Genomic DNA, 23,229 nt, shown 5'->3' with positions numbered 1-23,229 from the left:
TGCGTCTTAAGAATCTACCTGACCAGCATTTACTGGTTGGCCTATGAACGGATGCGTTTTTCCAAAGGTGTCCGCTCGGGGGAGACAAAGATCAATATTTAATATCGTTGATCATAAAACCTGTAGCTGACCAAGAGCAACACCCTCTATCTTTTTAAAAAAAAAAAAAACACTGTAATGCAGCGGTGTATTTCTTACTTATATCACAGCTGACTGATTTACTCGCACCTGAATTTAAAATGTCACTCCCTCCCTGCCTCTCCATCTGCGTCTTCTTGCCTGAAGCAGCTCCCCCTTGTTCTCCATCATCTTTTTACTGTGTTGTCTTGACGTGGACCTCAATCTGCCTTATAGTATCAAGAAGTCACTTAACGGCACTGAACGCTGCAGCATAATCTTAATCAGACACTGCTTCAGAACTATTTGTCTTTTAATCATTTGAGACTTGCATATATTTCCCTTTGGCATACTGCTTTGTATTTTCGTCATCCCCTTCCAGTCATTCACATTAAAATTAATGACTTCCTGTATTTTCAAAGACGCGTGCAGCAACTGATATTGAAGACAACGCAAATGAAGAGTCCCATCGTGGGCGTTATTTGTCCCCGAGGAGGACAAGAGAAACAGTTCAGTCGATGTCTCTGTCTTCACTGATGTCATCGCTCCAGTGAAGGCGTCATTTTCTTTTTCTTACATGTCAGAGTGGATGTGATTGCAGCTGCGGTGTCGTCAGATGCTTCATTCTTGACATGTAGATTTAAAAACCAAACAAACATCCCTGTGCGTTTATTAAAATTGCAAATGCATACATAAAATGCCCCCATTTATCTTTTATCAACCCGCTGGTAATAAAAAAATGTCACCCATAATTCACCTTAAATTAGCACAAGTGTACACACAAATTAGATGTTGGTGATTATGTACGGCCTCCAATGTATATGTAACTAATATAGTCTTATTGCTTGATCATACACACACACGTACATGTGTGTGAACGAGGGACATTTTTATACAGGACAAGGTGAAGGCACAGATGTGCAGGCAGCAAATACCTTCATACAACCCAGATTATCTTTAATCTGAGGTCAAGAGATTGAGTGCTGCCTTCCAGTTAATTAAGATATGACTATAAACAGATAAGCAGTAAATATATAAAAAATTTAAGCAAAAATTGATTCATTGCATTATGTAGATATTAAATCGTGCTTGAAATGAAGTCTGCATATTCAACAAAGCCTGCACATTTTGTGGTGTTTGTGATTAAAAACGTGTTCAGTTACATCTGTTTGCAGCAAAGCCGAGCAGGGCAGCTCAGTGACGATGATCTGTGCATGCGGATCCGTGCACAGCGTACTGGATTAGTCTAAAGTTTAAAGGTTGTGCAACTGCAGGAATCTTCCAGATTTGGGCATCATGAGGAAAAAAAACAACCCTGATCTGAGGCCTGTTTGATCTCTAAAATCTATTACACAATTGGAGATTAAACATCTGAAAAACAGAGCTGCTGCACACATCAGAGTTTATGCTAAAGAAATGATGTGATTGTCTTCGAGTTTTGACCTTTCAGGGACGGGCACATGGATCAGTGATTAATCAATGAGCTTCACTCATCTGCAGCCCTAATTCTTCTGTCTCGGTGATTCCGCTCAGAGCTACGGAGCTAAAAGCCGAGGAACCGTTGGTGCAATTCAGCCAAGAGCAAAGTGAAGGATAAAAAATTCAAAGGTCTGTATTGATGCACGCACACGCACACACACACACACACACACACACACACACACCTCTGTCCTAAAAGCCTTATTCACGTATGACCACCTTGTGAGCTAATGAGTTAGCATCAGTCACAAACAGTCTGCGAATCTTAAAGCTTTGTTGAAGGAACGGAAACTTTAAATGGGTCAGAACCAGAATGAATGTGGGAGAGCATGCACACCAAAGAAGGGTGAGGATGCTAAAGAGCAACAGTGACAAATGGGAGAGGGAATTTGGAGCATCAACCCTCCCTCCTGTGTGCGCCATCTGATGCAGAGAGGGCGTTGCTAGGGGCAACCGCAGACGAGAAGAGGAGAAAGATGGAAATTTAGCAGCTGGTGGAAGGAGAGAGGGGGCAGAAAATGAGTTAAGAGTGGGAGGGAGAGGGGGGCAGATGAGTGTCGGGCGTGTTTAGGCCTAAAATGAAGATGACGACAACAAAACAAGAGACGACAGCAGCATCAGCAGCAACGAGGCGAGCTGCCCAATCATCTGCAGACATGCAGGCCCCTCCCTGGCTCCGCACAAGCACTCAGCCGGCTCAGACCTCTTATTAATGAATGGAGCTGGTTCCTGTCGGACCGCTGCACATCGCCGCTCTGACGCAGGAGCAGCAGGAGGGGAACATTTCCACCGACAGCCGGGACGACCGAGAGCAGGAGGAGGGCGAGCAGGGCCATGAAGCGGCTGCAGAGAAACACCTGCGGTGAGGACACGAGCGGCGACATCGCGTCAGCCGCGGCTATCGAAAACAAGGACCCGCATCCTAACCTCCACCCACCTGGCTCACCTACTCCATCACCGCCGTCCCCTCCTCTGATTCCGTCGGCCATGTCGCCGTCCACGTCCTCCAACGCCCTCCTCGCCCTGGCCTCTCCGGCCACCAGACGCTCCATTTCGATGGGAGACTTCCGCCGAGTGTCGGGGGCTCTGCTGGCGCGTCCCGACCCCGCCTCCGCCTCCGCCACGGCGCCCTCATCCAAGCTCGTCACTCCCAGCTCCAGCATGGAGTTCGAGGCGGCTCGTCGGCGCCTCCTGGAAGTGGAGGAGCGCCAGCGCGTCATCCGGGAGATGGAGCGCCGGCTGGAGGAGCTCCGGGAGGTGTTCGTGCGCTCCGAGCAGGAGGTGGTGGTTCACGGGGAGCTGGTGTCGCGGATATCCGGCAGTGTCCAGCAGGGGGAAACGTACGTGGCCGAGAACAGCCAGCGGCTGAAGAAAGGCCTGAGGTTCAAAAAGCATCGACCCACCATCGTCTTCTCCTCCATGCTGGGACTCCGCACATGCCTCCCGTGGCCTGTGAAACTCAAATAGATCACGGGGGAGGGGGTTGCATTTTAACTTTTTGTGCTTTATAATAACATAAGGACACATCTCTGTTCTCTAGCTTTTGCTTTTCAACATGGCTGCTTTCAGATTCTGCTCTCATATCCTGAGGCTGGTCCTCCACATCTTTAGAGTGCCTATAATCATCACACACGCTGGCAGAGATTCCGGTGTGTTCCTGCAGGAAGGTTCTGTTCAGCACGGCCATCGCGCCAGTGGAAGCGTGCAGGATGTCTCCCAGGTTTGCAGAGACGCTCGGCTGTTTGCAGCGTAGAGATCGTTCTCTTCGTGGTGCATGGATGAGTCATTTCAGGTGGCGTGGGAGGACAACTCTTATGTTCAGAGGCAGCATGCAGAGTGATAGAATGTCAAGCTCTGGTAGACTGCCGCATCCTTACATAAAAGCAAGGGTGCGGGGACGCAGGGGTAGCAAAAAATGTGCCTTGGCGTCTTTGAGCGTTCGCTCTGGCGCCACGACCGCTGCTGTTGGGCAGCCCAGCAGTGGGGCAGCGAGGGAGCCATGGAGGCTTTTGTGCCGGGATGATCCCACCTGTGGCCTCCCTTGATCTAGTCACCTAGCAACCGCTCATCTCTGCCCTAAATCTGCCTCCACCAAACCAGAGAGTGTTTAGCGGAGCATGAAACTGCTGTGCTGATAGCACAACACAGCCCTTTACAACTAATTGGCTGCATGTGTGGGGAAAGTATTGATTCCGGAAGATAGCATTAAGCCATGCATGCGTTAGAGAAAAACACTGCTGGATGGAATGTCACAGATATGGTGTCCAAAATGCACATAAGCAGCTTCATTAGCATCGTACTTGTTGTGGAATACTGAGAAGTTCAAATAAGCGTGAGGCTGTTGCACATTATCTGTCACTTATGCAGTAGGTGCCTGAAGACTGTGTATAGATTTCAATTTTTTGACCTAATTTCGCTTCCTTTCTTCGTTCATTTTGTATTTAGATCTGTGGTGGTTGATTGTATCTGCCCATTCCAGCAGTTCAGTGCTGCAGACGCATACGTGCGTGCGTAGAAAAGCTCAGCCAAAACACCAGGGATAGCTATTTTTGGCTCATGAACATGGAGATGGACGAGGGACGCGTCCAATCCTGCTGCAGGTTTTAATGAACAAAGGCACGTGTGGCATCAGCAGTGTGGGTTCTCTGCAGTGCAACAGTTACTGGGCCCTCTGGCTGCACAACCTCAGGCTGGCGCTTCTTTTACTCTTTTTATTGGCTCTCCACTTTATTTTAAAGTGATTTGAGATTTCTCTGACAAGGCTGAAAGGGAAATTGAGGCTTTGCTGCTTGATTAGAAAGTAAAAAAACAAAACAGAGGCGAATCTAGGACTAAATGTGGGTCAGAATAAAGCTTCAGTTGCTTAATCCTGTTTTGACAATAAGGGCTTCGGCGATCAGTTTCGACGATCACTATGATTTTTTTTTTTTTTTTTAAACGCTACTGTCGAAATGTCCTCATGACTAATAGCCATGGTAACCTGAATGTCCATAACCTCGACTGTATACAAGCATTCCACATGGCCAAGGAAAGCACTGCTCGCCGTCTTTGTGCACATCTCAAACATGCTCAGCTAAGCTAGAAAGCCTCGAAGGCCCTCCTGTTGGTCCCAGGTTAGTGATAGTGTTAGAGTTTAGCCTGTACACACTTGTAATGTACCTGATTATACAGCCAGCCAGGCTGCTCTCTGTAGGCCTTATACGGCATTTGAGCAATGGAAGTAACAAAACCACGGAAGGCCAAGGTTATCGCACCAATATCTGAGCAGGAGAACTCGCGCACCGCCGCTGGACTGCACATTATTGTTGTTTTCCATGAATGAAAAAGACAATCCCAAAGATTTCTGGGCCCACTTGCAGAATGAATGTAATCAATGTTGCTTATTCTTTCAAAACACACACTGCAGCTGCATCGTTAAACCCACGTTAGATCCAGTTTTATCCATCGTTTCTGGAGTTTGCTAATAGATTTAAGGTCACATGACCAATAGAAAGTATCTAAAAATGCTTGAGTGCATTCTCAGCCCTGCACTGACAGGAATGTTGTCTCGTCCCTGTTGATGTGTTGTTACGTATGATGTATATTTCTGATGGACACCAAATGTTTATGTACTTTATTCACCACACATTTTTGATTAAGTCGTGCATTTTTCTGCTATTATGGATGTTAATTTTATTTGTGGAATATTACACCCATTCACAGGGTTACTTTAATATGAGTTATTTGTATCATTCCCTAGCCTTAATCCTAATTTGCAACATGCCATTAGGCTGTTTTTCAGGATTAGAAACTAAAACTGAAACCATCTGAACTGAAAGTCAGTGCTTTTAGAAACAGCTCAGGCTTTTCTTTCTGCTGCTCAGTACAAAAGTGAATGTTCTGCTGTCCGGTGCATACATTTTAAACCCATGACCCTCCGATTTCCAGAGCTACAACACACCAGTAAATGTCTACTAATAGATCTCCTTGTTAACGCGATCAGGTTTTGTATGATAGACCAATTTAAAATAAAGGAACAGAATTACTAGAGAGTCTCAGCTCCTTTCTCAGCGGGTTATTTTGGGTTAGATAACAGTGTTTAGGTGGAAAATGCAGAATTACTGGAAAATCATCTCACTTCCAAGTGCTCCTAATTGCAGGGAGGGTTTGTGAAGTTGCATTAGGCTGATGCTTCTGCTGCTGCCCACTTAACGAAAAGCATTAAACCTGCAGAAAGCTTTTAGACGGGCACATCAGACGGCTCTTAGAGCAGCCTCCATTATATCCAGCCTGAGCTATTCTATCAGCAGATGCATCACAACCTGACATGGTTAATAAGTACCCTCTGAAATGGGAAACATGTCATTGTGAAGATTATTCCAGGATTACCTTTGTTTTTTAATAGATTATCCGTATGTTACTATAAATTACGCAACTGGGAATATAACTAAAGTGGACGACATCATCGGTGGGTTGTATTGGCCGTTGTGCACCGGCCTGACGAGGCGGCTTGTTATGTAATCGACCGGCTGGAATTTCATCGTTCTGGAATGGGGCTGAGCAACGTCCAGACCAGGAGAAGCAGGGACAGAGAAAGACATGGACAAATGCCTAAAGGGACAGAGAGTGCATACAGAGCACATACAAGTCACTCTAAATAAAAACATCAAATAATTTAAGACTATAAAAAAATGACTGCCACTTTATTGAACAGGTTTATGTGTATGTTACAAATATACTTACTGAAATTAATTTAATATTTACATTTTACAGTGGCTACTGGTTATCATTGTCCCCCGTTGGGGTCTTCCGGTTGAATTATCAGTGAAAATATAAGCAGAAACAGTGACCAGCAAACAACCATTACAAAGAGACGCTCACCTTCACTAAAAAAAACTCTGAGCTGATTATGCAGCCATTCTTTACTCTTTTACGACCCTCTAACTGTCCTTTGGACTGGAATAACCATATTACCAGGCTGTCGTGTGCACGTTTTTCTATCCATTAGGTCTTTAAAATGACTAATGGATAGAAAAACGTGGATAGAAAAACGTGCACACGACAGCCTGGTTGCGTTATTGAGCGCATTAACATAAAATTAGGAACAGCCACGCTTGTCCGAACTCACTTCCCTAAATAATCCTGAAGACTAAATTTAAGTACAATTGCGCTTGTGAATGACGGTGTGAGTGAGTCCACAGTAAGCGTGTGTTCACTGGACTCATTATTGCTGAGGGGTGACCAACAGGCTCACTTTAAGTGCCATTTCCTGGTAGAACAGAGGGGTTTCTTTTTTTAAAAAACAACCCACAGAGTCATTATTGAAGGTTCTCTATAGACAGATGCCTGGAGCCAACAGAAATTAGATCCTTCGCTGTTGTTGCAGCCAGGAAGCTGTGCCCGGAGCCACTCCAGTTACAGATTCACTGGGGACGTCTGAACTTCAGGTCAAAATCTTGACGAGACCAGGGAACACTGCAGTAACCCAAACCTCTCTCTGCTCCTTTCTGCATGCTTCGTCTCACACAATAACTAAAATGCATCATATTGCAGGTCGGGAGGGCTTTCGGGTATTGATCTGCTGTCCTGCAACTGTGACCCAAAACCACTGCAGCGCCAGAGTCAAATGCGATGGTCTATATGTGCCCATAGGCTGCTGACGAGACTTGGCTCCTGCACCTCAGTGATGGTCCTCGGGCCTGTTGGGGTTCATCTTTAACAATCTTTTCATCAGAGATCTGGGTATAGGCACCTACAGTCCGACATCTTTTTACTATAAAAAAAGCTTCTTCCTTTTAAAGGAGCTTGCTACATACATTTTTACAGTTCTTAGAGATTTTAAAGTGCCTTAGACATTTTCCCATTTTTGATACCAGGTAAAGAGCTAATATTAGAATGATAAATTATATAGTTGGCTATATGATATTATAGGCTTGATTTGAACTGCGTTTAGAGCTAAAGTGTAGTCCACCGGAGAGAGCAAGCAAGCTTGAAGTCGTGTAGCCAAGAAAGCCTTCAGTTCCCCCGTTGTTTGTCAGCATAGTGCTGTACCATTACTGTGGTATTGTTCCAAACTCATGTTCCATGGGGAATATCCAGAGTTTCCAGTTGGTATATTGTTATGATCCTATTGCAATAGAATTATTTTCCTCTTTAGTGTCCTTTCAGTCTGTCAGTTTGTGCACGTAATTGACAGGAAAGCTTCCGCTCCTGCTCGGGTCCCCCTCAATGTGACCAACCTGTCATGAAAGAAGGGTGCAATGATCACGTGACGATAAACGTACTGAGTGTTGTTTTCTTACTTTATAAGACTGCAGGAAGCAGAGTTAGGGTATCCTGACGCTGCAGTTACACTTACCCACCAGTGGGGGTCACTAGTGGCCGTAACCACGATGATCTCATCCTTTGAAAAGGAGAGCTGCTCAGAACTGACTGCTCTGCAGTCCACCAGAGCCTTGACCAGCTTGTGATGAGGCCTGCTGCCAGAAACCTGGAGCACACACAATTTCAATTTTCTGATTATTCATAGAAAAACAAAACAGACTATACAAGAGGAAAAAAAAGTTTGTGTGTGTGCGTGTACCATTGCATTCCTGCGGGGTCGCGGGATGCAGGCCTGGACAGGTGAGGATGGCTGTGCGGGTGCCAAAACCGGTGCTTGAGTGAAGCCACTTCCCACTAAGCTGCAGTAGAGCTCCTCCTGACTGCCCACACAGCTTGGAGACGGTGTGCTACATTTACCCTGGCTGCCTCCGCCGCTACTGGTGCGGCGATACGAGGTCGTCTTCTCCGAACTGCAGAAATTAAACACAAAAATCACAAGCCGTCAAATTGTCTGCAGACTTGACCACGACCTGCTGCCAGATTTCTACACTGCTGTCTCACCTGACAGGCCCAATGTGGTTCTGAGCGATACAGCTTTGAGAACCAGTGTGGCTCTCACAGCTCTGCTTCTGTCCCCTGAACAGACCTCCTTGTCCATGCGGGGACTTGGGTGGTTTTCCCCCTTGGCCTTGGCTTTCTGTGCTGGTTGAAGATGTGTTTCTGGTTTGTGTTTGTGGACTAGAGTGGGAGGGCGGGTTAGAGGACCGCCGTGGATTTGGAGTGAATTCCTGTGCTGTGACCGAAATCTGGGGGTCTGAACGACCTGTGGAAGAGACCCAGTCAAAGAGTGACATTGATATCAGGTTTACACTACACTGAATTTAAGATAATTTGACTTAAAACAGATTTCTTTTTAAATTTCAACCCACCTCTCTGAATGATTTTAGCTGGCAGAGGCGGAGGTGCTGATGCTCCAGACAGGGCGCTGCTGGCTGGAGGGTTTCTATACAGGAACTCTAGATTCTCATAGGTTTGACAAGGTCTGCTTCCTGCTCCACCATTGGGACAATTGTTGGTGCTCCAGCAGGCAAAGGAGCTTCCACCACCTCCGTTAGATGAAAGCGGGGAGCGGTTTTTGGGCAATGGGCTAACCTGCTCCAAAGAGGAAAGCTGTAAATGTGGAATTACTTAAAATCTCCAGATATTTCTGGCAGCAAGGCAGAAACCTACCCTCTCATCCAGATCATCCTCGCTGTCATAAAACTCCTGAGAATGTGTCTCCCACATAAACTCCACGTGGATCTGAGAGTTGAATTTCCCACTGTGAGCAAGCTCCAACTAAAACACACACACACACTTAAAAATAAGTTTCTCTTTTAAAACAAAATGTTACAAAATTTCTATTCTATGTGAAATTTTGAGGTAAATGGACGAGATTCCTGTTCTTTTCCTCTACACACAAAAACCATAAAGACAGGATATGATAGAAGACAGGTCTGATTCAGAGAGGCAGATGGCTGGTAAGAAAATAAAACTTGTTTATGAATGATGCACACCGGGGCCTGATGAGGATAGAGTTTCTTATCCTGGGAGTGACTTCAGCTGCACAAGGAAGGATCACAAGGAATCCTATCCAATCGTGGAAGTACTCCCCCCCTTCCCCCTCTAAGTTGCCCAAGAGATTGAAGATGACTTTAAACTAAAGTGTACAGATGATTAAAAAGCGCCTCACCAGGTCGACACACTGCAAGTGCTGAAGCCTCCGAGCAGCATCCAGGGCCGTTTCTCCTGCAGAATTCACTGTTGTAGAGGAGAAAGATGGGATTGTTTGGTGAACTAGCACCAAGCAAAAAAAAAAGTTCTTTAACATTTTTTAAAATTGCACCTGTGTGCAGGGATGCCTTCGATTTGAGCAGCAACTTTAGAGACTCTGGCTTGTGGTGCAGGACACTGTAGTGGAGTGCAGTGTTTCCTTCTGCTGTCCTCTTCTCCAGACAGTTGCTGTGATGTGAACATACAGACGGTGATGAGCATCAGCAGAACTCCTGAGCAAGTTGAATGATCCATGTGACTGCTTGTGCAGGGTCTGACCTGTTCTGACAGAGGAAATCTACCAGTGCCAGAGAGCTCCTTTCCTCAAGGCGCACGGCAAGGTGGAGAGCCGTCTCTTTCACCCCCTTCAATGGGAAAAAAGAGGGCAAGTTGAGCCCTGTCATCTACGGTACATTGAAGATAATTTGATTTGGCTAAATGCACATCCAAATATTTGCTTTTGCACAGCAAAACGGGTATGTTTATGGGACGTTTCTGTGTAATTCAATGAGCCTGGCTCACTTGTCCACTAGAGACATGAGCTCTGACCTAAAAGCTGAAATAATAAACCAAGGACAACTAGCACAAACAAATACACACACAAGCACACACGGTTGAGTCAGCACTGTCAGATGTGCAGCTCATTCTGAGCCAGAAGAGGGACCGGGAGAAAAGATGGAGCTTAATGGAAATGAGCAGAGGAAAGAGGGAAGTATGATGAGGGAAAAATTAAAAACAGACATCAAAGGGGGCCGTTTTTCATGTCCCATGTTAAGAAATGTTTATTCTTTACCTGACCGTCAGGCAACACTAGTGGTTTGCTGAGGTCTGCTCCCTCAGCGTAGAGCTGTAGGAGAGAGGTGAGGTCACGACTCCTCACAGTGTCATACAGCCGGCTCGGGTCTGCTTCTTCTCTACGCATGACGTAACGACGCTCCGCGTATTTCGCCACAATGTACTCTTTTCTGGCATTCCTTGTTGTTCAGTGTGCAAGGAAGAAGAGATTAACATTTGACAAGTCTTATTTGCTAAACAATCACAATTCCTGCCAGACTCACATGTCACTTTGTGGCAGGGGCTTGATTGAGTCATTTGGAAGGCATGCCTCCATTATGTCATTGAATCTGGAGTTGCCGATGCTTACAGCCAACTGCAGTGACATACAAAGAGAGGGTTCCAGACAAAAGCAGTTCAATGAACATCAAATATAATGTTTGGTGCATGTATTACCAAAAGCTCAGAGGTGCTCAGGAGATCCAGAGTCAGTGACTGGATCCTCGAGTAGTGGACGCCAAGCTCTCGGTGGATGCCAGAGCACTCTATGCAGGTCAGGATGCCCAAATTGGTCGACAGCCATGTTGGATCTGAGGTGCACAGGTCAGAAAGGAGACATGAGTCCACCTGCCTGAGCTTATGAATGTTTACAGTTGTGAAAATTGGTCGTAAAAGAGATTCAATTCAATAGATTTATCTTTTTTTCTAACCTGGAGCTCCACAGTCAGCGCAGGAGTCATTGCCAGGCATCTGTCGAAGTTCACTTATGATAGCCCGAGAGAGTTCCTGGAGCCCACTGTCCTGGAGGTGAAGCTGGTCTCCAACCAAGGCTGTGTTCAAGGCCTCATCCTTGCTGTTCTGCAGCACGGACACCCAGCTAATATACACACACATACAGTACAAAAGCACTTCAATAAATATTAAAAGTTCATCATTCCCGAGAGGATCAGAAGGAATCCCACATGTGTTTTGAATTTGTATCCGGAGATAATTCAGCTTTCTTTCTCTGTCTGTTTTCCAGCCTCATACTGGACCTCTGTCATCTCCAGAACCCTGAACTTTTTTTCCTTTCAACTCTTTCCATCTCTCTGTCCCCAAACTCAGAGCACTTCACATCAAAAGCGCTGCTCGGAGGCCCACACGCAGGGGAAGGGCAGGAAGAGAAAGACATTCGTCTACTTCCCTCAATCCCCACAACACACAATCAAGCTCTGCTGCTGGCTGTCAGTGGCTAGAAAAAGTTCCACCCAACTCCAGCTGGTCAGAGGGGGCGCCTGGAGGACATCCTCAGCCTTTCTTCACCGCAATAACACTGCAGCCATTGTGTACATTCCCTTTTAAAACCAAGCACTAAAAAACTAGGGGAATGACGTGTAACAACATGCTTAAAACAGCCTGAAACCAGAAGATAAGGCAGTGTAAATTATAAACGACAGTTGTTTCAACACTTACATCAGACATTCCTGCTCGTCCTCTGCCTGGAAATGGTATGTTCGATTATCTGTGGAGAAGCAAAAAAAAGGGTGTTGTAATGCAGCCGCTGCAGTTTGAGAGAGCAATTTACCCCATTAGGGGTGAAAACATGAACAGCGGGAAGAAAAACATACATCTGGACCCCAGATGACACTTGAGTGATGTTATGCAGAGTGGAAAGTGTCATGGGTCAGACATTAGAAATGAACCTACTTGTGACCAGGTCAAAGGTCTTCTTGTCCTCAGGGTTCGGTCGCACCTGACAGGTCAGTAGGTTCAACTTGGCCGGGGGTCGATTGATCTGAAAATCGAGCGCATGTTTTGGAAAATATAAATAGATCTCTGCTGACTTTTATCAGAATTTACATGCCTGGTGAAAAGTACAGGCCCGCACATCCTCACCGTGCTGTGAGAAATAGTCAAGCAGCCAAACTTCACTCCGCATTTTCTCTTCTGCCACACTTTCCTGATCCTGCAGCACAACAAACAAGAAAAGGGAGGGAAAAAATCATTTGAGGGAGACCTTGGGCGGTTCAGGACTAAGTGATGATAGTGTAAATGTCCAAATAATGGTGATCAGCACTGAAACGACCCAGAACATGCGTCAGTGGCCTCTTCCATCTCCAATTCCCCGCTCACAACCACATCCTCTCCCTGTGTCGCACTGTAATCTAACTCCGTGTGTGCGTCTGTGTGTGTGTGTGTGTGTGTGTGTGTGCTTGTGTGTGTGTGTATCTACATGACACAAAACTTGGAACCACTCAGTTGTGGAGTCTGCCAAAAAGTTTGAAAGGAGGGGGGCACTGCCTGAGTTTTCATTTCACAATAATGAAGACCAGGTGGAGTTCACATAGAGCTGCATGTTCTTTATCTTTACCAGGTACAACTGCGCTAGATTCGATGTTCATGTCCTCAGTTTTAGCAAAACTACTTTCCCGAGTTACATCACTTTATAATAATGGAATGCAAGTTTGAACCTGTAAGCTGTAATTCTGACTCAGCATTCACTCACCCGTCGCTCTTCTTAAGCAGGAAACCAGATTTCTCAGTTCCGTACTTCTTGTTGCCCTGTGGTTGATGGATGCTGTAGCCATTGCCGGAGTTCTTCCTGTTGAGATACTCCTGGAATACAGGATCAAACTCTTTATTCCAGTTCTGAAGCTCATGAAAATGTGAAACGGTTGTAATCCGATTGCCACAACTAGCAAGCTAACAAGAAAAGATAATGTTTCCGATGACCCCTGCTATGCCTAAGAAAGCTGTGAAAACAGTTACTGATAACACGTCGATTGTATTATATTTGGAAAATTTTGGATGCCATGTAAGCAGATTATGTCTGTAAACATATTTCTGGAAACTTTGCTTTAACTAGATTCTGAACTGTAATTGGACTACGTTGCGAATGTAAACAGGGCTTGTTTGTTATGAATGAGCGTACCTCTTTCCCCTCAACTTGCAGCAGTAATCTGAGAGAATCCCTCAACTGTGTGAGCTTTTTAACTTCCTCGTCCTGGTCCAGGCGCACCTAAAACAAAGACACACACACAAACCAGGTTTCCATAAAGGTCTAACAGAGGTGGGGGGGCGTGCTTTTCTGAGAGAAGGTACGGTTTGGATTAAAGCAGCCCAGTGAGCAGCTCTGAATGGAACATAAATCAGTTAACCTCAAGCATTACAGAACTTTTCTGTGTGAATTTTCTCCTCAGAGGCTGAGGTCTGGCATGCCTGAACAAATCACTACGCTGTCCATGCAGAACCAGAAAAACCTCTAACGCTTCCATAACATCAAGGTTTCCAAAACTCCCTCCAGAAAGAGTTAGGAGAAGTATCTGCTGACTGGGAACCAGTCAAGAGTGGTGTGCAATGGAGAAAGGATGGAAATGGGGGATATTTTTAATATTAACTTTTGGAAACAGAGTTGATTTATTAACCCTGACTAATATTCTGCCTGAAGTTACTAAATAACAACACTGTATACAGACATGGGATGACTAAGATTTTTACATAAACAGACTGACAGAAGGCAGGTAGTCAGCGAACCACCAGCAGCTCCTGGGAACTCACCGTATGAACAGATGCAGCCAGCTTCTCGATAAAGGGAGTGAGATTCTCAGCCGCTTTCAGTCCATCCTGAAAGAAACTGAACCAGAAAAAAAACAGCATTTGCTGAGTCACTGTGGCACTCTACAGCCTGGTCCGAGCAAACTAGAACACCACATGCTTGAACTGTAGAAACAGCTCAGTCCAACAGGAAACGTCTGATTTAACAGGTAAACAACAGTAATAATAGCTTGTAAAAAAGAAGTCAAACCACAGAAGTTCAGTGAAAATGTTTAGGTAGAACTCCGTAAACAAAGGTGCAGGAAAGAAAAGGGGGAATAAAAAAGGTTTGGGACTGACCTGAGCTGAGCTTGGAAGTATTTAATGAGGCTCTGGAGAAGATCTGGGCCCTGACGCACTTTGAGCTCCTGGATCTTCAGCAGATACTGGAAGCATAAACATGGACCTGGAGTTTAACAAAACCACTCTGCCCAAAAACATGCAACAGGATTAGCAAAGACAGGAAACAAACAAATGGTTTTCGCTCTGGTTTTTATATGATTCCAAAGATCATATCCCTTATTTAATTACAGATGACAGTGGGTGAACTTTGCCAACTGAAGATTATTCCCTGCATGGATGTCATAGCTACACGCTCACTGCTCCATAAAACAAAGGTCTGCATCCATCTGGCTGCGTGCAGCAGAGCATTTCTGTTTGGTGTATATTTGTGTTTTCATGCACGCAGAGGCAGGGTGGAACAGTCTGGAGCAAGTGGAAATTCCATTTTCCCTGCCTCTCCTCTTTGTCTCAGCAGCTGGGCTCAGTCGGGGTTAGATGAAGGTTTTTTCAGAGCTTTGTCCAGATCCTTGTGAATTCAACACCTGTATGCAAAAGCATAGCTCAACAGTCTTCCCTGCACTTCACCGTCGTTCTCGCGTGCTTTGTAGCTAATATAAGCTAATATATATAATATATTTTAAAGACCACCCATGCCACACAAATCAAGCCCACCTCGCCTGTGTAAAAAGGGTGTCTGGGTTTGGTGTTTAGACTGGCACTGATCCCCCACCTCACACATTTGCAGCTGAAAGGTCCTCCTCTCTCTCTCCATGTCCTCCCCTCCGTCCGATCCCTCCGTCCTGATCAGACCCAGCTGTCTGCTCTTCTCCTTTCTCTCCTTTTCCAACTTTCCTCTGATGGGGGAGGGAAGGACGAGCAAAAATGGGGAAAAGATTTAGTTTATCATTTGTTCCCTTTTTCTGGGTGATTTTAAATGACATGCATCAGTTTTATTGAAGGCCATTTAATGGAGAGTGGCCAAGAGGGAAGCTATAATTAGATTAAACTGCTGTTACACCAAGTACTGGGGCCCAGTTAAAGGCCAGACCTTGCTATAAAATTTCAATTTGGTTCTCTGTATGCAATAACTTCATCAAAGTTACATTACATTTTTATGTCGTACTCCTTCCAACTCTTCTCCATCTGTTTTTTGAGCTCCTGTAGACAAGAAAGACAACATAACCTGCATCAATTAAGAGTCACCACACCCAAACACACATGACCTGGTTTTGGCAGAGGCCTTCACCGATGATCACCGAATCCTCACATTTTGCTCCGACTGAGCAAGATCTGAGCAGACATTGGCACTTTCTTCACAGGTCGAGTGAAGCAACACTCGCCTCTCAGATGGGCTGTTTCAGAGACGGGGCTGGGGCTGGAGCTTACAGAGGCATTAGCCTCTATTTACTCAATAGTCTGGTGTCACGGCCAATTCTCGGCAAGACTGTGGTTTTAGGCTTTAGGACATTACTTTGCACATTATTCTGCATAAACAGATGCGTCTTATCTGAAATCTTTCTAAATCTTTCTAAGATCAGCTGCATCTACAGCCTAGACAGATAGGCATTATGCATTCAAGGGGGAATCCTCTCTGATACACATGTTTATTTATTTATTTTTACAGCTGCAAAAAAATTATAAACACCCATAGTCACTGGAACATCATGTTTGACATGGTCTTACAGGCACCACCCTTAGAGATGCATCATCAAAAGCTATAAAGCTTATAAATCGCAATATCAACTTCAGCAGCTATGACTGTATATGCAGTTTTCATAAATATACATTCAATATAATTCTAAAAATGTATATATGTATAGTTTTTTTTGTCTTTTTTACAATATTGACAGGTATAGTGTAAATGTCAATATCTGAATACATTGTTACACACCAGCAGGTATAGTGGTGTTTAATGATCAAAGTGTAGACTCACAAGTCGGCTGTCTCGGAGTTCTGACTTCAGCACATTTTCCAAAGGAAACGCCATGATGTTGTTGAGGTTTTGCACCTGAAACAAGAAAAAGAGCAAATTACAAAAGCAAAGAAAATGTGTTCCATTATTAGCCACAGATGGCTCTTATCACTTGCAGCTTGAGCAAATATTTATGCACGCGCACTCTGCCATACACCCGTTTCCCCCCACAGACTCTTGTTTCTGGGAAGCCCAAAAAATCCTGCGATTTTGTCATTTTGAGAAGTGGTGAGTCACTGAGAGAAAAAACGGGAAAATAAGCGGCACCAACAGGAATTTTTTTGATCCAAGTCGACTGTGACATAATGAGTGTTTGTGCACACTTAAGTGGAACCTGAGATTAAATTGAGGTTTGGATGGAAATGAGATGAACTGATTTTATCATGTGAGTCACGGCACAATCAGCAAGGCCCCGGAGAGGCTGCAGCTTTACGATTAGCACAACTTCCCTCACAGAAATACGGCCGTATGCAGCCTGGTAGCGCTCTGCCTTTTAACGTCATCACCTCTTTACACATCTGAACTTTAAACCCAGAATATGCTCAGGCAACTTTTTTAAACCCCTGTTGGACTGGAACCAACCTAAATGTTAACATAAATAACATTTCTTCTGAGCTGACCTATTTATATTGACACAAAGACCCAGAGTCCTAACGCTGCTTTGGTTGGCACCCGAAACAACCCGAGTATTGACCCAGGAAAATACCCTACAACCAAATTATCAGCATGCGTATCGCCATCACGGATGAACGTGCACGACCTACAAATGCAGGGGGGTGCGAGCGCGTGCGGTGGTTTTTGCACCACCACCCACCTCTTCCCATCTGCACGGCCCAGTCCCCCCCCTGTGAGGGTCTGACTGACTCGCAGGAGGGAGCGCATGACTGTGTGTTGTGTTGTGTTATGCATGGAGGTCTGGGATGAATTATCAGCGCCATAATTGTCAGTGGGAGGGTTCCGGCCTGCCCCAGATTTCAGATTGGAGCTCCACGAGCGCACAGCTGCTGAAAAGCCATTTCCACAATGCGTGTAATAAGGGTGCTCACGCAATATACTCAACATGTTGGGAGAGTGCTTTGTGAACATTCTGCTTAGTACATCTAAATACTTTAGAGCTCTTATTTCCATCTTTTTGGGGTTGTGGATTTTCAACCGTTCGAGCTCCTCTTTCCTCACCAGATTTTTAAAGAGCGCTGTGACCTCTCTGGTGAACACGGCCAGATTGAGGAAGCCGGTGGAGACCTCATTATTATCCTGGGTCAGGTGGCTGTTCCCCAAGTTCTCCAGAACCTCGATATACTGTTCTTTGTTTTCCACATGGGCTGAAAAAAAACAAACAAACACACACACACAGGCAAAATGAGCATAAGCAGAAAAGTCACTTGAAATGAGATGTGCAGATAGTTTAAAGGAGACGTGCTCTGGAGGAGCGGGATTAGTTTAACTAGACAGGCATGTGGGATAAATTACTGGGTTCCACCCATTGTGGAGCCCACAACTCTCTGCTGCTTAGAGGTCAGTTCCCCAGGTGTCGTCATGGGCTTTGTTGAATTTACCGTAGTTGGAAAAAGATGACGGAAACTAACTGACTGGAATTCCCTCCGTTTATTTTGACATCTAAATGAGATTTATGCAAAAATAGATATTTCACACATGAGGACAATTAACTTAATATGACTTAAGGAATTAGAGAACAGATGTTGAAGTTGAGACGAAGAATGAAAAATGAGTTGTGGTGGAAAATAATTTAAAGGTTTTAGAATTCCATGGCAATCTAGAGCCAAGAACTCACCTTTCCCTTAAATTCAAATTCCTGGAATTTAGCTCAACATAAAATTTATAGCTGCTGTGTCATTCCACACTCTCCCACCAGAAAATCTAAGCAGCGCTTCTGCAGCTTAAACATCCACTCACAAAGCCACAAATGGTGTGAAAACACTATCAGCAGTACAGGACGGATATTTTGTTCATAAAAATACATGCACAGCACATGTCAATGTTAACCTTCATTACAGACGCTCATTACAGACGCTTTGAGTGATAAATCAATTATAATTATCTTATATTGTGCTACTGATGTGGGAACTCCAAGGATGATTTCACAGCTGACCTCTCACTACCAGATACCAGCTGAGAGCCTCGACCCTGCTCACTGATCTCTGCCAGAACACACACTGGTCTTATAGGCCACAACAGGGTGTTGGCAGAAAAGTTGGACTGAGGTTTAAGGGAACATGCAGTGAAAGCAGAGAACATTTCTCTGCGTGTGTTTTTACATGTGCAACACAGTAATAGAGCATCAGACCATGTGGGGGGAGGGGGGCACTCAGTTCTGGGTCCATGTTGAGTCAGTCTGTTAAAATTCATGAGGGCTGATTAAGGGGTTCAAGAGCACAACGGTAGAGGGAGGCAGCTTTACTGGAACCAACCCACATGATTTTGCTTAAACGCAGGAGAAAACGTATAGGGAGATTTGTCACAGAGCACTAACGGTCTTGGGCCTGACGGTATCTGGTGCCAAATTCTGGGTTTCTGGCTTTCTCTGACTCACTTTTACTAAAAACTGTCAATGCCTCAAAATGGGAAGCAGGCTTACAAGTGTGCACTGAAAAAAGAAAAGAAAAACAACTTCAGGATGTCTGCTCCTCTGGCACGCTCACATCTCATGTGTGAAACAGCCACAAAATCAGGTTTGTAGTCCTTATTTTAATACACACCACGGAAAAACTTGTACACAATACGGATATAAACACAATCAGCCTGCCTCCCACAGAGGCTGGTCCCATAACAAGGGGCCTCACTCATAAAAACCACTGCCCACATGAGCTGGATGAGGTCATCGTAAGAAGACCTTATGGTGAATTATGCTGAGCCCCCCACCCCCCACCCCCCAGCACTGAACAGCTCATCCTTCCATAACAGAGGAAGACCTTTGCTTAGAACATCACATGCCTCATATTTTTGGAGCCAAACATCCATAATCTTCTACAACAGCTTTTCCTTGTGCTTATTCAAAGTAGACCTGAAAGTTTGGAAATAAGGAAGATACAGGCTGGAGGCAGGGGGTTGGGTGTGCATGAGAGTGTGCACGTTAAAGGAGAACTTTTGAGATGGGCAGAACTTTACCCAGAGGATTATTAGAGGGAGACTTACACAGCCCAGACGTGTGTATGCTTTTAATCATCTTCTTCATCTTCTGTAGCGTCAGGTGGTCCGTCTCCAGAGACTGCAATGAAAGCACCACCTTTAAGAAACTTTGGTTCCAGATCACAGGAAGTGCAATTTCAAGCATGTTTGGAAAATACAAGTGAGAAACTGAAGATATTTCCATTCTTCCGTCTTATGCAAGAACACTCAAACGTCTACACTCTGTCTGTGTGTCTGTGTGTCTGTCGTAACTGGTTTAAAACAGACACTGGTGTGAGCTGGCAAGTGTGTTTCAGCTCGGCAGCATTTTCACACGCCAGGTGACAGAGGTGAACCAGTGAGTCACCACGGTCGTTCTGCAGTCACGTGCAACCCCTGAGTGGTGTCACTGCACCTGTCTGACAGCTACTGTCATTTTCCTGGCTCGAGCGGCCCGAATCTCTCAATGAAACCAGGCTTTAATGGGTTGGTTTTTTTTGTGGGGAAAACAAGACTTCCAGCCCCAGGACATGGAAAAATCTAGATTGTTTGTACATTTCTTTGGTCACTCGCCTCTTCTGATCCAAGGCTGGAAACTCACACACACCTTGTTTATTCTTGTCTAACAGGCCGCTTGTTTCATCAGGCTGGGCTCCACCTTTGCTCCACCAGAAATTTTTTTTTAATGAGCCAGTAAGTAACAGAGGCTCCAGTTAGATGGTGCCTCCCAGTCTTTCCAAGTCAACTCCCTAAGTACTAGTTCCCTAATTAAAAGGCTTCACATGTGGTTGATCTGACTGGAAGGTCATTTCTTTGCTTAATAAATTGCTTCTAGGTTAAGGAACACACACACACTGGAAACACAAACAGAGAATGGACACAAACATCTTCGACAAACAGGTGAAAGTCATCACCACCGTCAGACATCCGATCCTTCATTTATCTGAGCACAATGACAGGTTTCACTGTTAGAAAAGCGGTAATCAGTAGTGTTTTATTTAAGCCCATTTAGTTGGGGGAAAGAAGTGCCTGTGCAATAATTAAACCCATTCTGGGTGGCAGCTGAAGGAAATGAAACCGTTGCTTATCTTTCCTTTTTTTTCTCCTTTATCTTTGCTTTAATCGGGAGTAATAAGTAACAAGCGGTTGAGCCAAGCTGGTAAATGGAGTTGCTGTCTGCGTCCATGAACCGTCCACACATGCCCACACACTGCCCAGGCCATTCATCACGCCGGGTCCAGCAAACCAGAGCCGACAGAAGAACCAAAGATTGAGAGAGGAACATTCGGGTTTAACTATGTGAGGGATTCCAACGCGGCCCTCCCCAAAGTAGCTATTTCAGCTATGCATTTCTGAGTATGTCATGGCCATATTTAGGTGATTAAGCCAAGATAAATGCATCTTCCAGCTGCTGTCTCCATCCCTGCTCAGCAATCTGCAACATGGCAGCTTTTGGAATGTGTTTTCACACATCCGGGTAATGGATCAATCAGATCATCACAGACTAAACTTAGAAGATTAATTTCTCAGATAGATCTGAGAAATTATCCAGAAGATTTGCACTGTTTAAAACTGTAACTGGACCCAAATCTTTGACTTTACAGTTACGTCAGAAGACAGACAAGAAGGAAGGACTGTTTGCTCAGATGTTTTGTTTTATGGCGGCCTTTCTTTTCCCTCCTTTGTCTGCGGGAGCTTTCGGAAGAGCAACTTTTAACCAGCATGCATATACACACACACACACACACACACACACTCAGATGTGTGACAGGTCCAAAGTGCGAGTTCGAAAGGCCTTAAAGAGATAGGTTGCACAAAAATAAAAAGGCCATTATCTTTTGAACACTTTGAGTCACTAGACCACACACAGCTTCAATCATTCTCCCTTAGTCCTCTGCAAGCACGTTCAAGTGTTGCTGCGCCCCCTTTCTGTGGTGTGCGGTATGAGAGCACACAAACACAGCAATAGTTGGGAAAACAGCAGTGCCTAAAAGCTTAAAACCACATAAATCAGGGCATCTATATTTTATTTGGCTGCATTAAAAACCCTCAATGGCCTTCAGTTGTTTTCAGATCTGGCAAAGCTGATTAAATCTGGACAAAGACAGTAACAACACAGTTGTGCTAAAGTAGATAATAGGTTAAAATAATTACAATTATAATGAATACACTCAACTAAAATCTGGTAAAGCCAGAGTGCAGATTGATATCTAGATTCAGATTTGTATTTATTTTAAATCTCAAACCAAAAATATGAAGTAATTGATTAAAGTTATTAAGTTCGCTGCGTGTCTGCAATATGTGTCGAGTAATGCTAATAGAAGCATGCTACACGAACAGGTAAACAACAGAGAAAGGTGTGCGTGCGTGTGCGTGTGCGCCGTGCGTCCAAAATCTCACCTCTTCCACCACCGAAACCGTGTTCCGACAGTCGCTCATTTTGGACTGAAAGCCCGACGTCCCGGGGGACGACAGGTCCTCGTTTGTCATGACCACAAACTCCGAAACGCTGATTCTCTCCGGCATGTTTGGAGCGCGAACAGAACCGAAACTCACTGAGGAGAAACGTGACCCAAAGTTTCCGACGCGCGCGCAATTCCCATCGGAGGGAAGAGGTTTCACTCATCCATTGTGCTCCCAGAAGTTTGGGTCAGAAGCGCAGGAAGCTCCGCCGGGTCGCCTTTCACTGAAATAAAGTTGGCCGAAGTCGGTGCCGCGTCCTCTCCCACTCGACGCCGCCCCGAGTCTGTGTGCGCGTGGAGGTGCGCCTCCCCTGCGCGCGATTGTCCGCCCACCGAGGGAGGGCAAAACTTCGCGTCACGTGGGAATGTTTGCGCGAGAGGAGAGAGTGCTCGTGAGCCTCTCTCCCGGAGTCTTTTCATTTTCTCGTTTCTATGCAGAGCTCCGAGGGCGCGCTGCGGTCGCCATGGTTACAGAATGCCTCCTTCACACACTCGGCACCAGGAGAGGAATTTGAATAGATGAGCAGATTAGCCTTGCGTTGAGGAGGCGTTCGCTGAGCGTCGAAAGTTACAGGTTTAAATGCCGTTAATAAAATGGAATGTGACGCTCAGAAATGTTGTGGGCCGCAGGTGCTTGCAGAGAATCTCTTTTAAGTCGTTTGGACCTCTGGCTTGATCCTCCAAAGGCTTTCTTCTTTTCCCTTTTCATGTCATGAGATATTTTCCCTCCCCATTCTCTCCCTCTCCTGACATCACAGTTAACAAAAAAAGAGAACACGCACTGGAGAGGATTTCTTTAAAAAAAAAAAAAAAAAAAGCTACTAGAGTTGCAGACGGAACATCACTTGCATGCTTGGCATTGTTGTGTCTCTCAGCACAGAGGAAAGAGGTGTATCACTGAGCTTTGCCTCCGGCCATGATACAATACACAGTGTGGATACAGTGTAGATGGGTGATGTTAGGGCACCACATCAAATGCAGCGGCTCCTCTTTGGTTTTACCACAAACCCACAGATTTGTCCACATTTGAATTAAAAGGAAAACTGGTCTTCGCTCTATCCGCATGTTGTTTGAATCATATCCATCCGTGGAAAAAACAGACTCACTTTGTGGATTTATTTGCTCTCTGTAATTACCTAATGCCACCAGTCCCTGAATGCGTCTTGTGTTGCAGATTCACAGTCAGACAGTGTTTAATAATCACAGACGGACAAACTGGTTTTTGTGTCGGGAGGCTTTTCACTTAACAAATAAGTCTGACGTGCCAACATGTACGCGCACGGCTTGTTTGGAGCGAGTGCACGCGCACGCAAGGCCTGTCAACCAAAG

At 45.1% G+C, this 23,229-nt stretch overlaps 2 protein-coding genes across 2 annotated transcripts; one reads left to right on the top strand and one right to left on the bottom strand.

The window, feature by feature from the left end:
• The first annotated feature begins 79 nt into the window (after nucleotides 1–79).
• On the top strand, nucleotides 80–5,622 carry LOC105418801 (TMF-regulated nuclear protein 1-like). The gene has a single exon (XM_029827148.1). The coding sequence runs from the start codon at nucleotides 2,431–2,433 to the stop codon at nucleotides 3,061–3,063; it is 633 nt and encodes a 210-aa protein (XP_029683008.1). The 5' UTR covers nucleotides 80–2,430; the 3' UTR covers nucleotides 3,064–5,622.
• Nucleotides 5,623–6,249: 627 nt separating this feature from the next.
• asap3 (ArfGAP with SH3 domain, ankyrin repeat and PH domain 3) lies at nucleotides 6,250–22,205 on the bottom strand. The gene is made up of 26 exons (XM_003962725.3): nucleotides 21,839–22,205; nucleotides 19,466–19,538; nucleotides 17,489–17,634; nucleotides 16,274–16,348; nucleotides 15,449–15,498; nucleotides 15,071–15,194; nucleotides 14,359–14,444; nucleotides 14,023–14,098; nucleotides 13,397–13,483; nucleotides 12,971–13,080; nucleotides 12,361–12,430; nucleotides 12,172–12,259; nucleotides 11,938–11,986; nucleotides 11,196–11,362; nucleotides 10,942–11,075; nucleotides 10,770–10,861; nucleotides 10,505–10,685; nucleotides 9,991–10,076; nucleotides 9,785–9,900; nucleotides 9,632–9,699; nucleotides 9,130–9,237; nucleotides 8,829–9,051; nucleotides 8,461–8,722; nucleotides 8,159–8,369; nucleotides 7,934–8,065; nucleotides 6,250–7,814 (listed from the first exon to the last, which is right to left on the bottom strand). Exons 1-26 carry the CDS (start codon nucleotides 21,962–21,964, stop codon nucleotides 7,740–7,742), a joined length of 3,015 nt encoding a protein of 1,004 aa, XP_003962774.2. The 5' UTR covers nucleotides 21,965–22,205; the 3' UTR covers nucleotides 6,250–7,739.
• Nucleotides 22,206–23,229: the final 1,024 nt, after the last annotated feature.

The sequence above is a fragment of the Takifugu rubripes genome, chromosome 2 (genome assembly GCF_901000725.2).
Source record: "Takifugu rubripes chromosome 2, fTakRub1.2, whole genome shotgun sequence".
NCBI classification, from domain to species: domain Eukaryota; kingdom Metazoa; phylum Chordata; class Actinopteri; order Tetraodontiformes; family Tetraodontidae; genus Takifugu; species Takifugu rubripes.
Note: the sequence above shows the minus strand (reverse complement) of the source record. Positions and strands in the feature narration are given on the sequence as shown.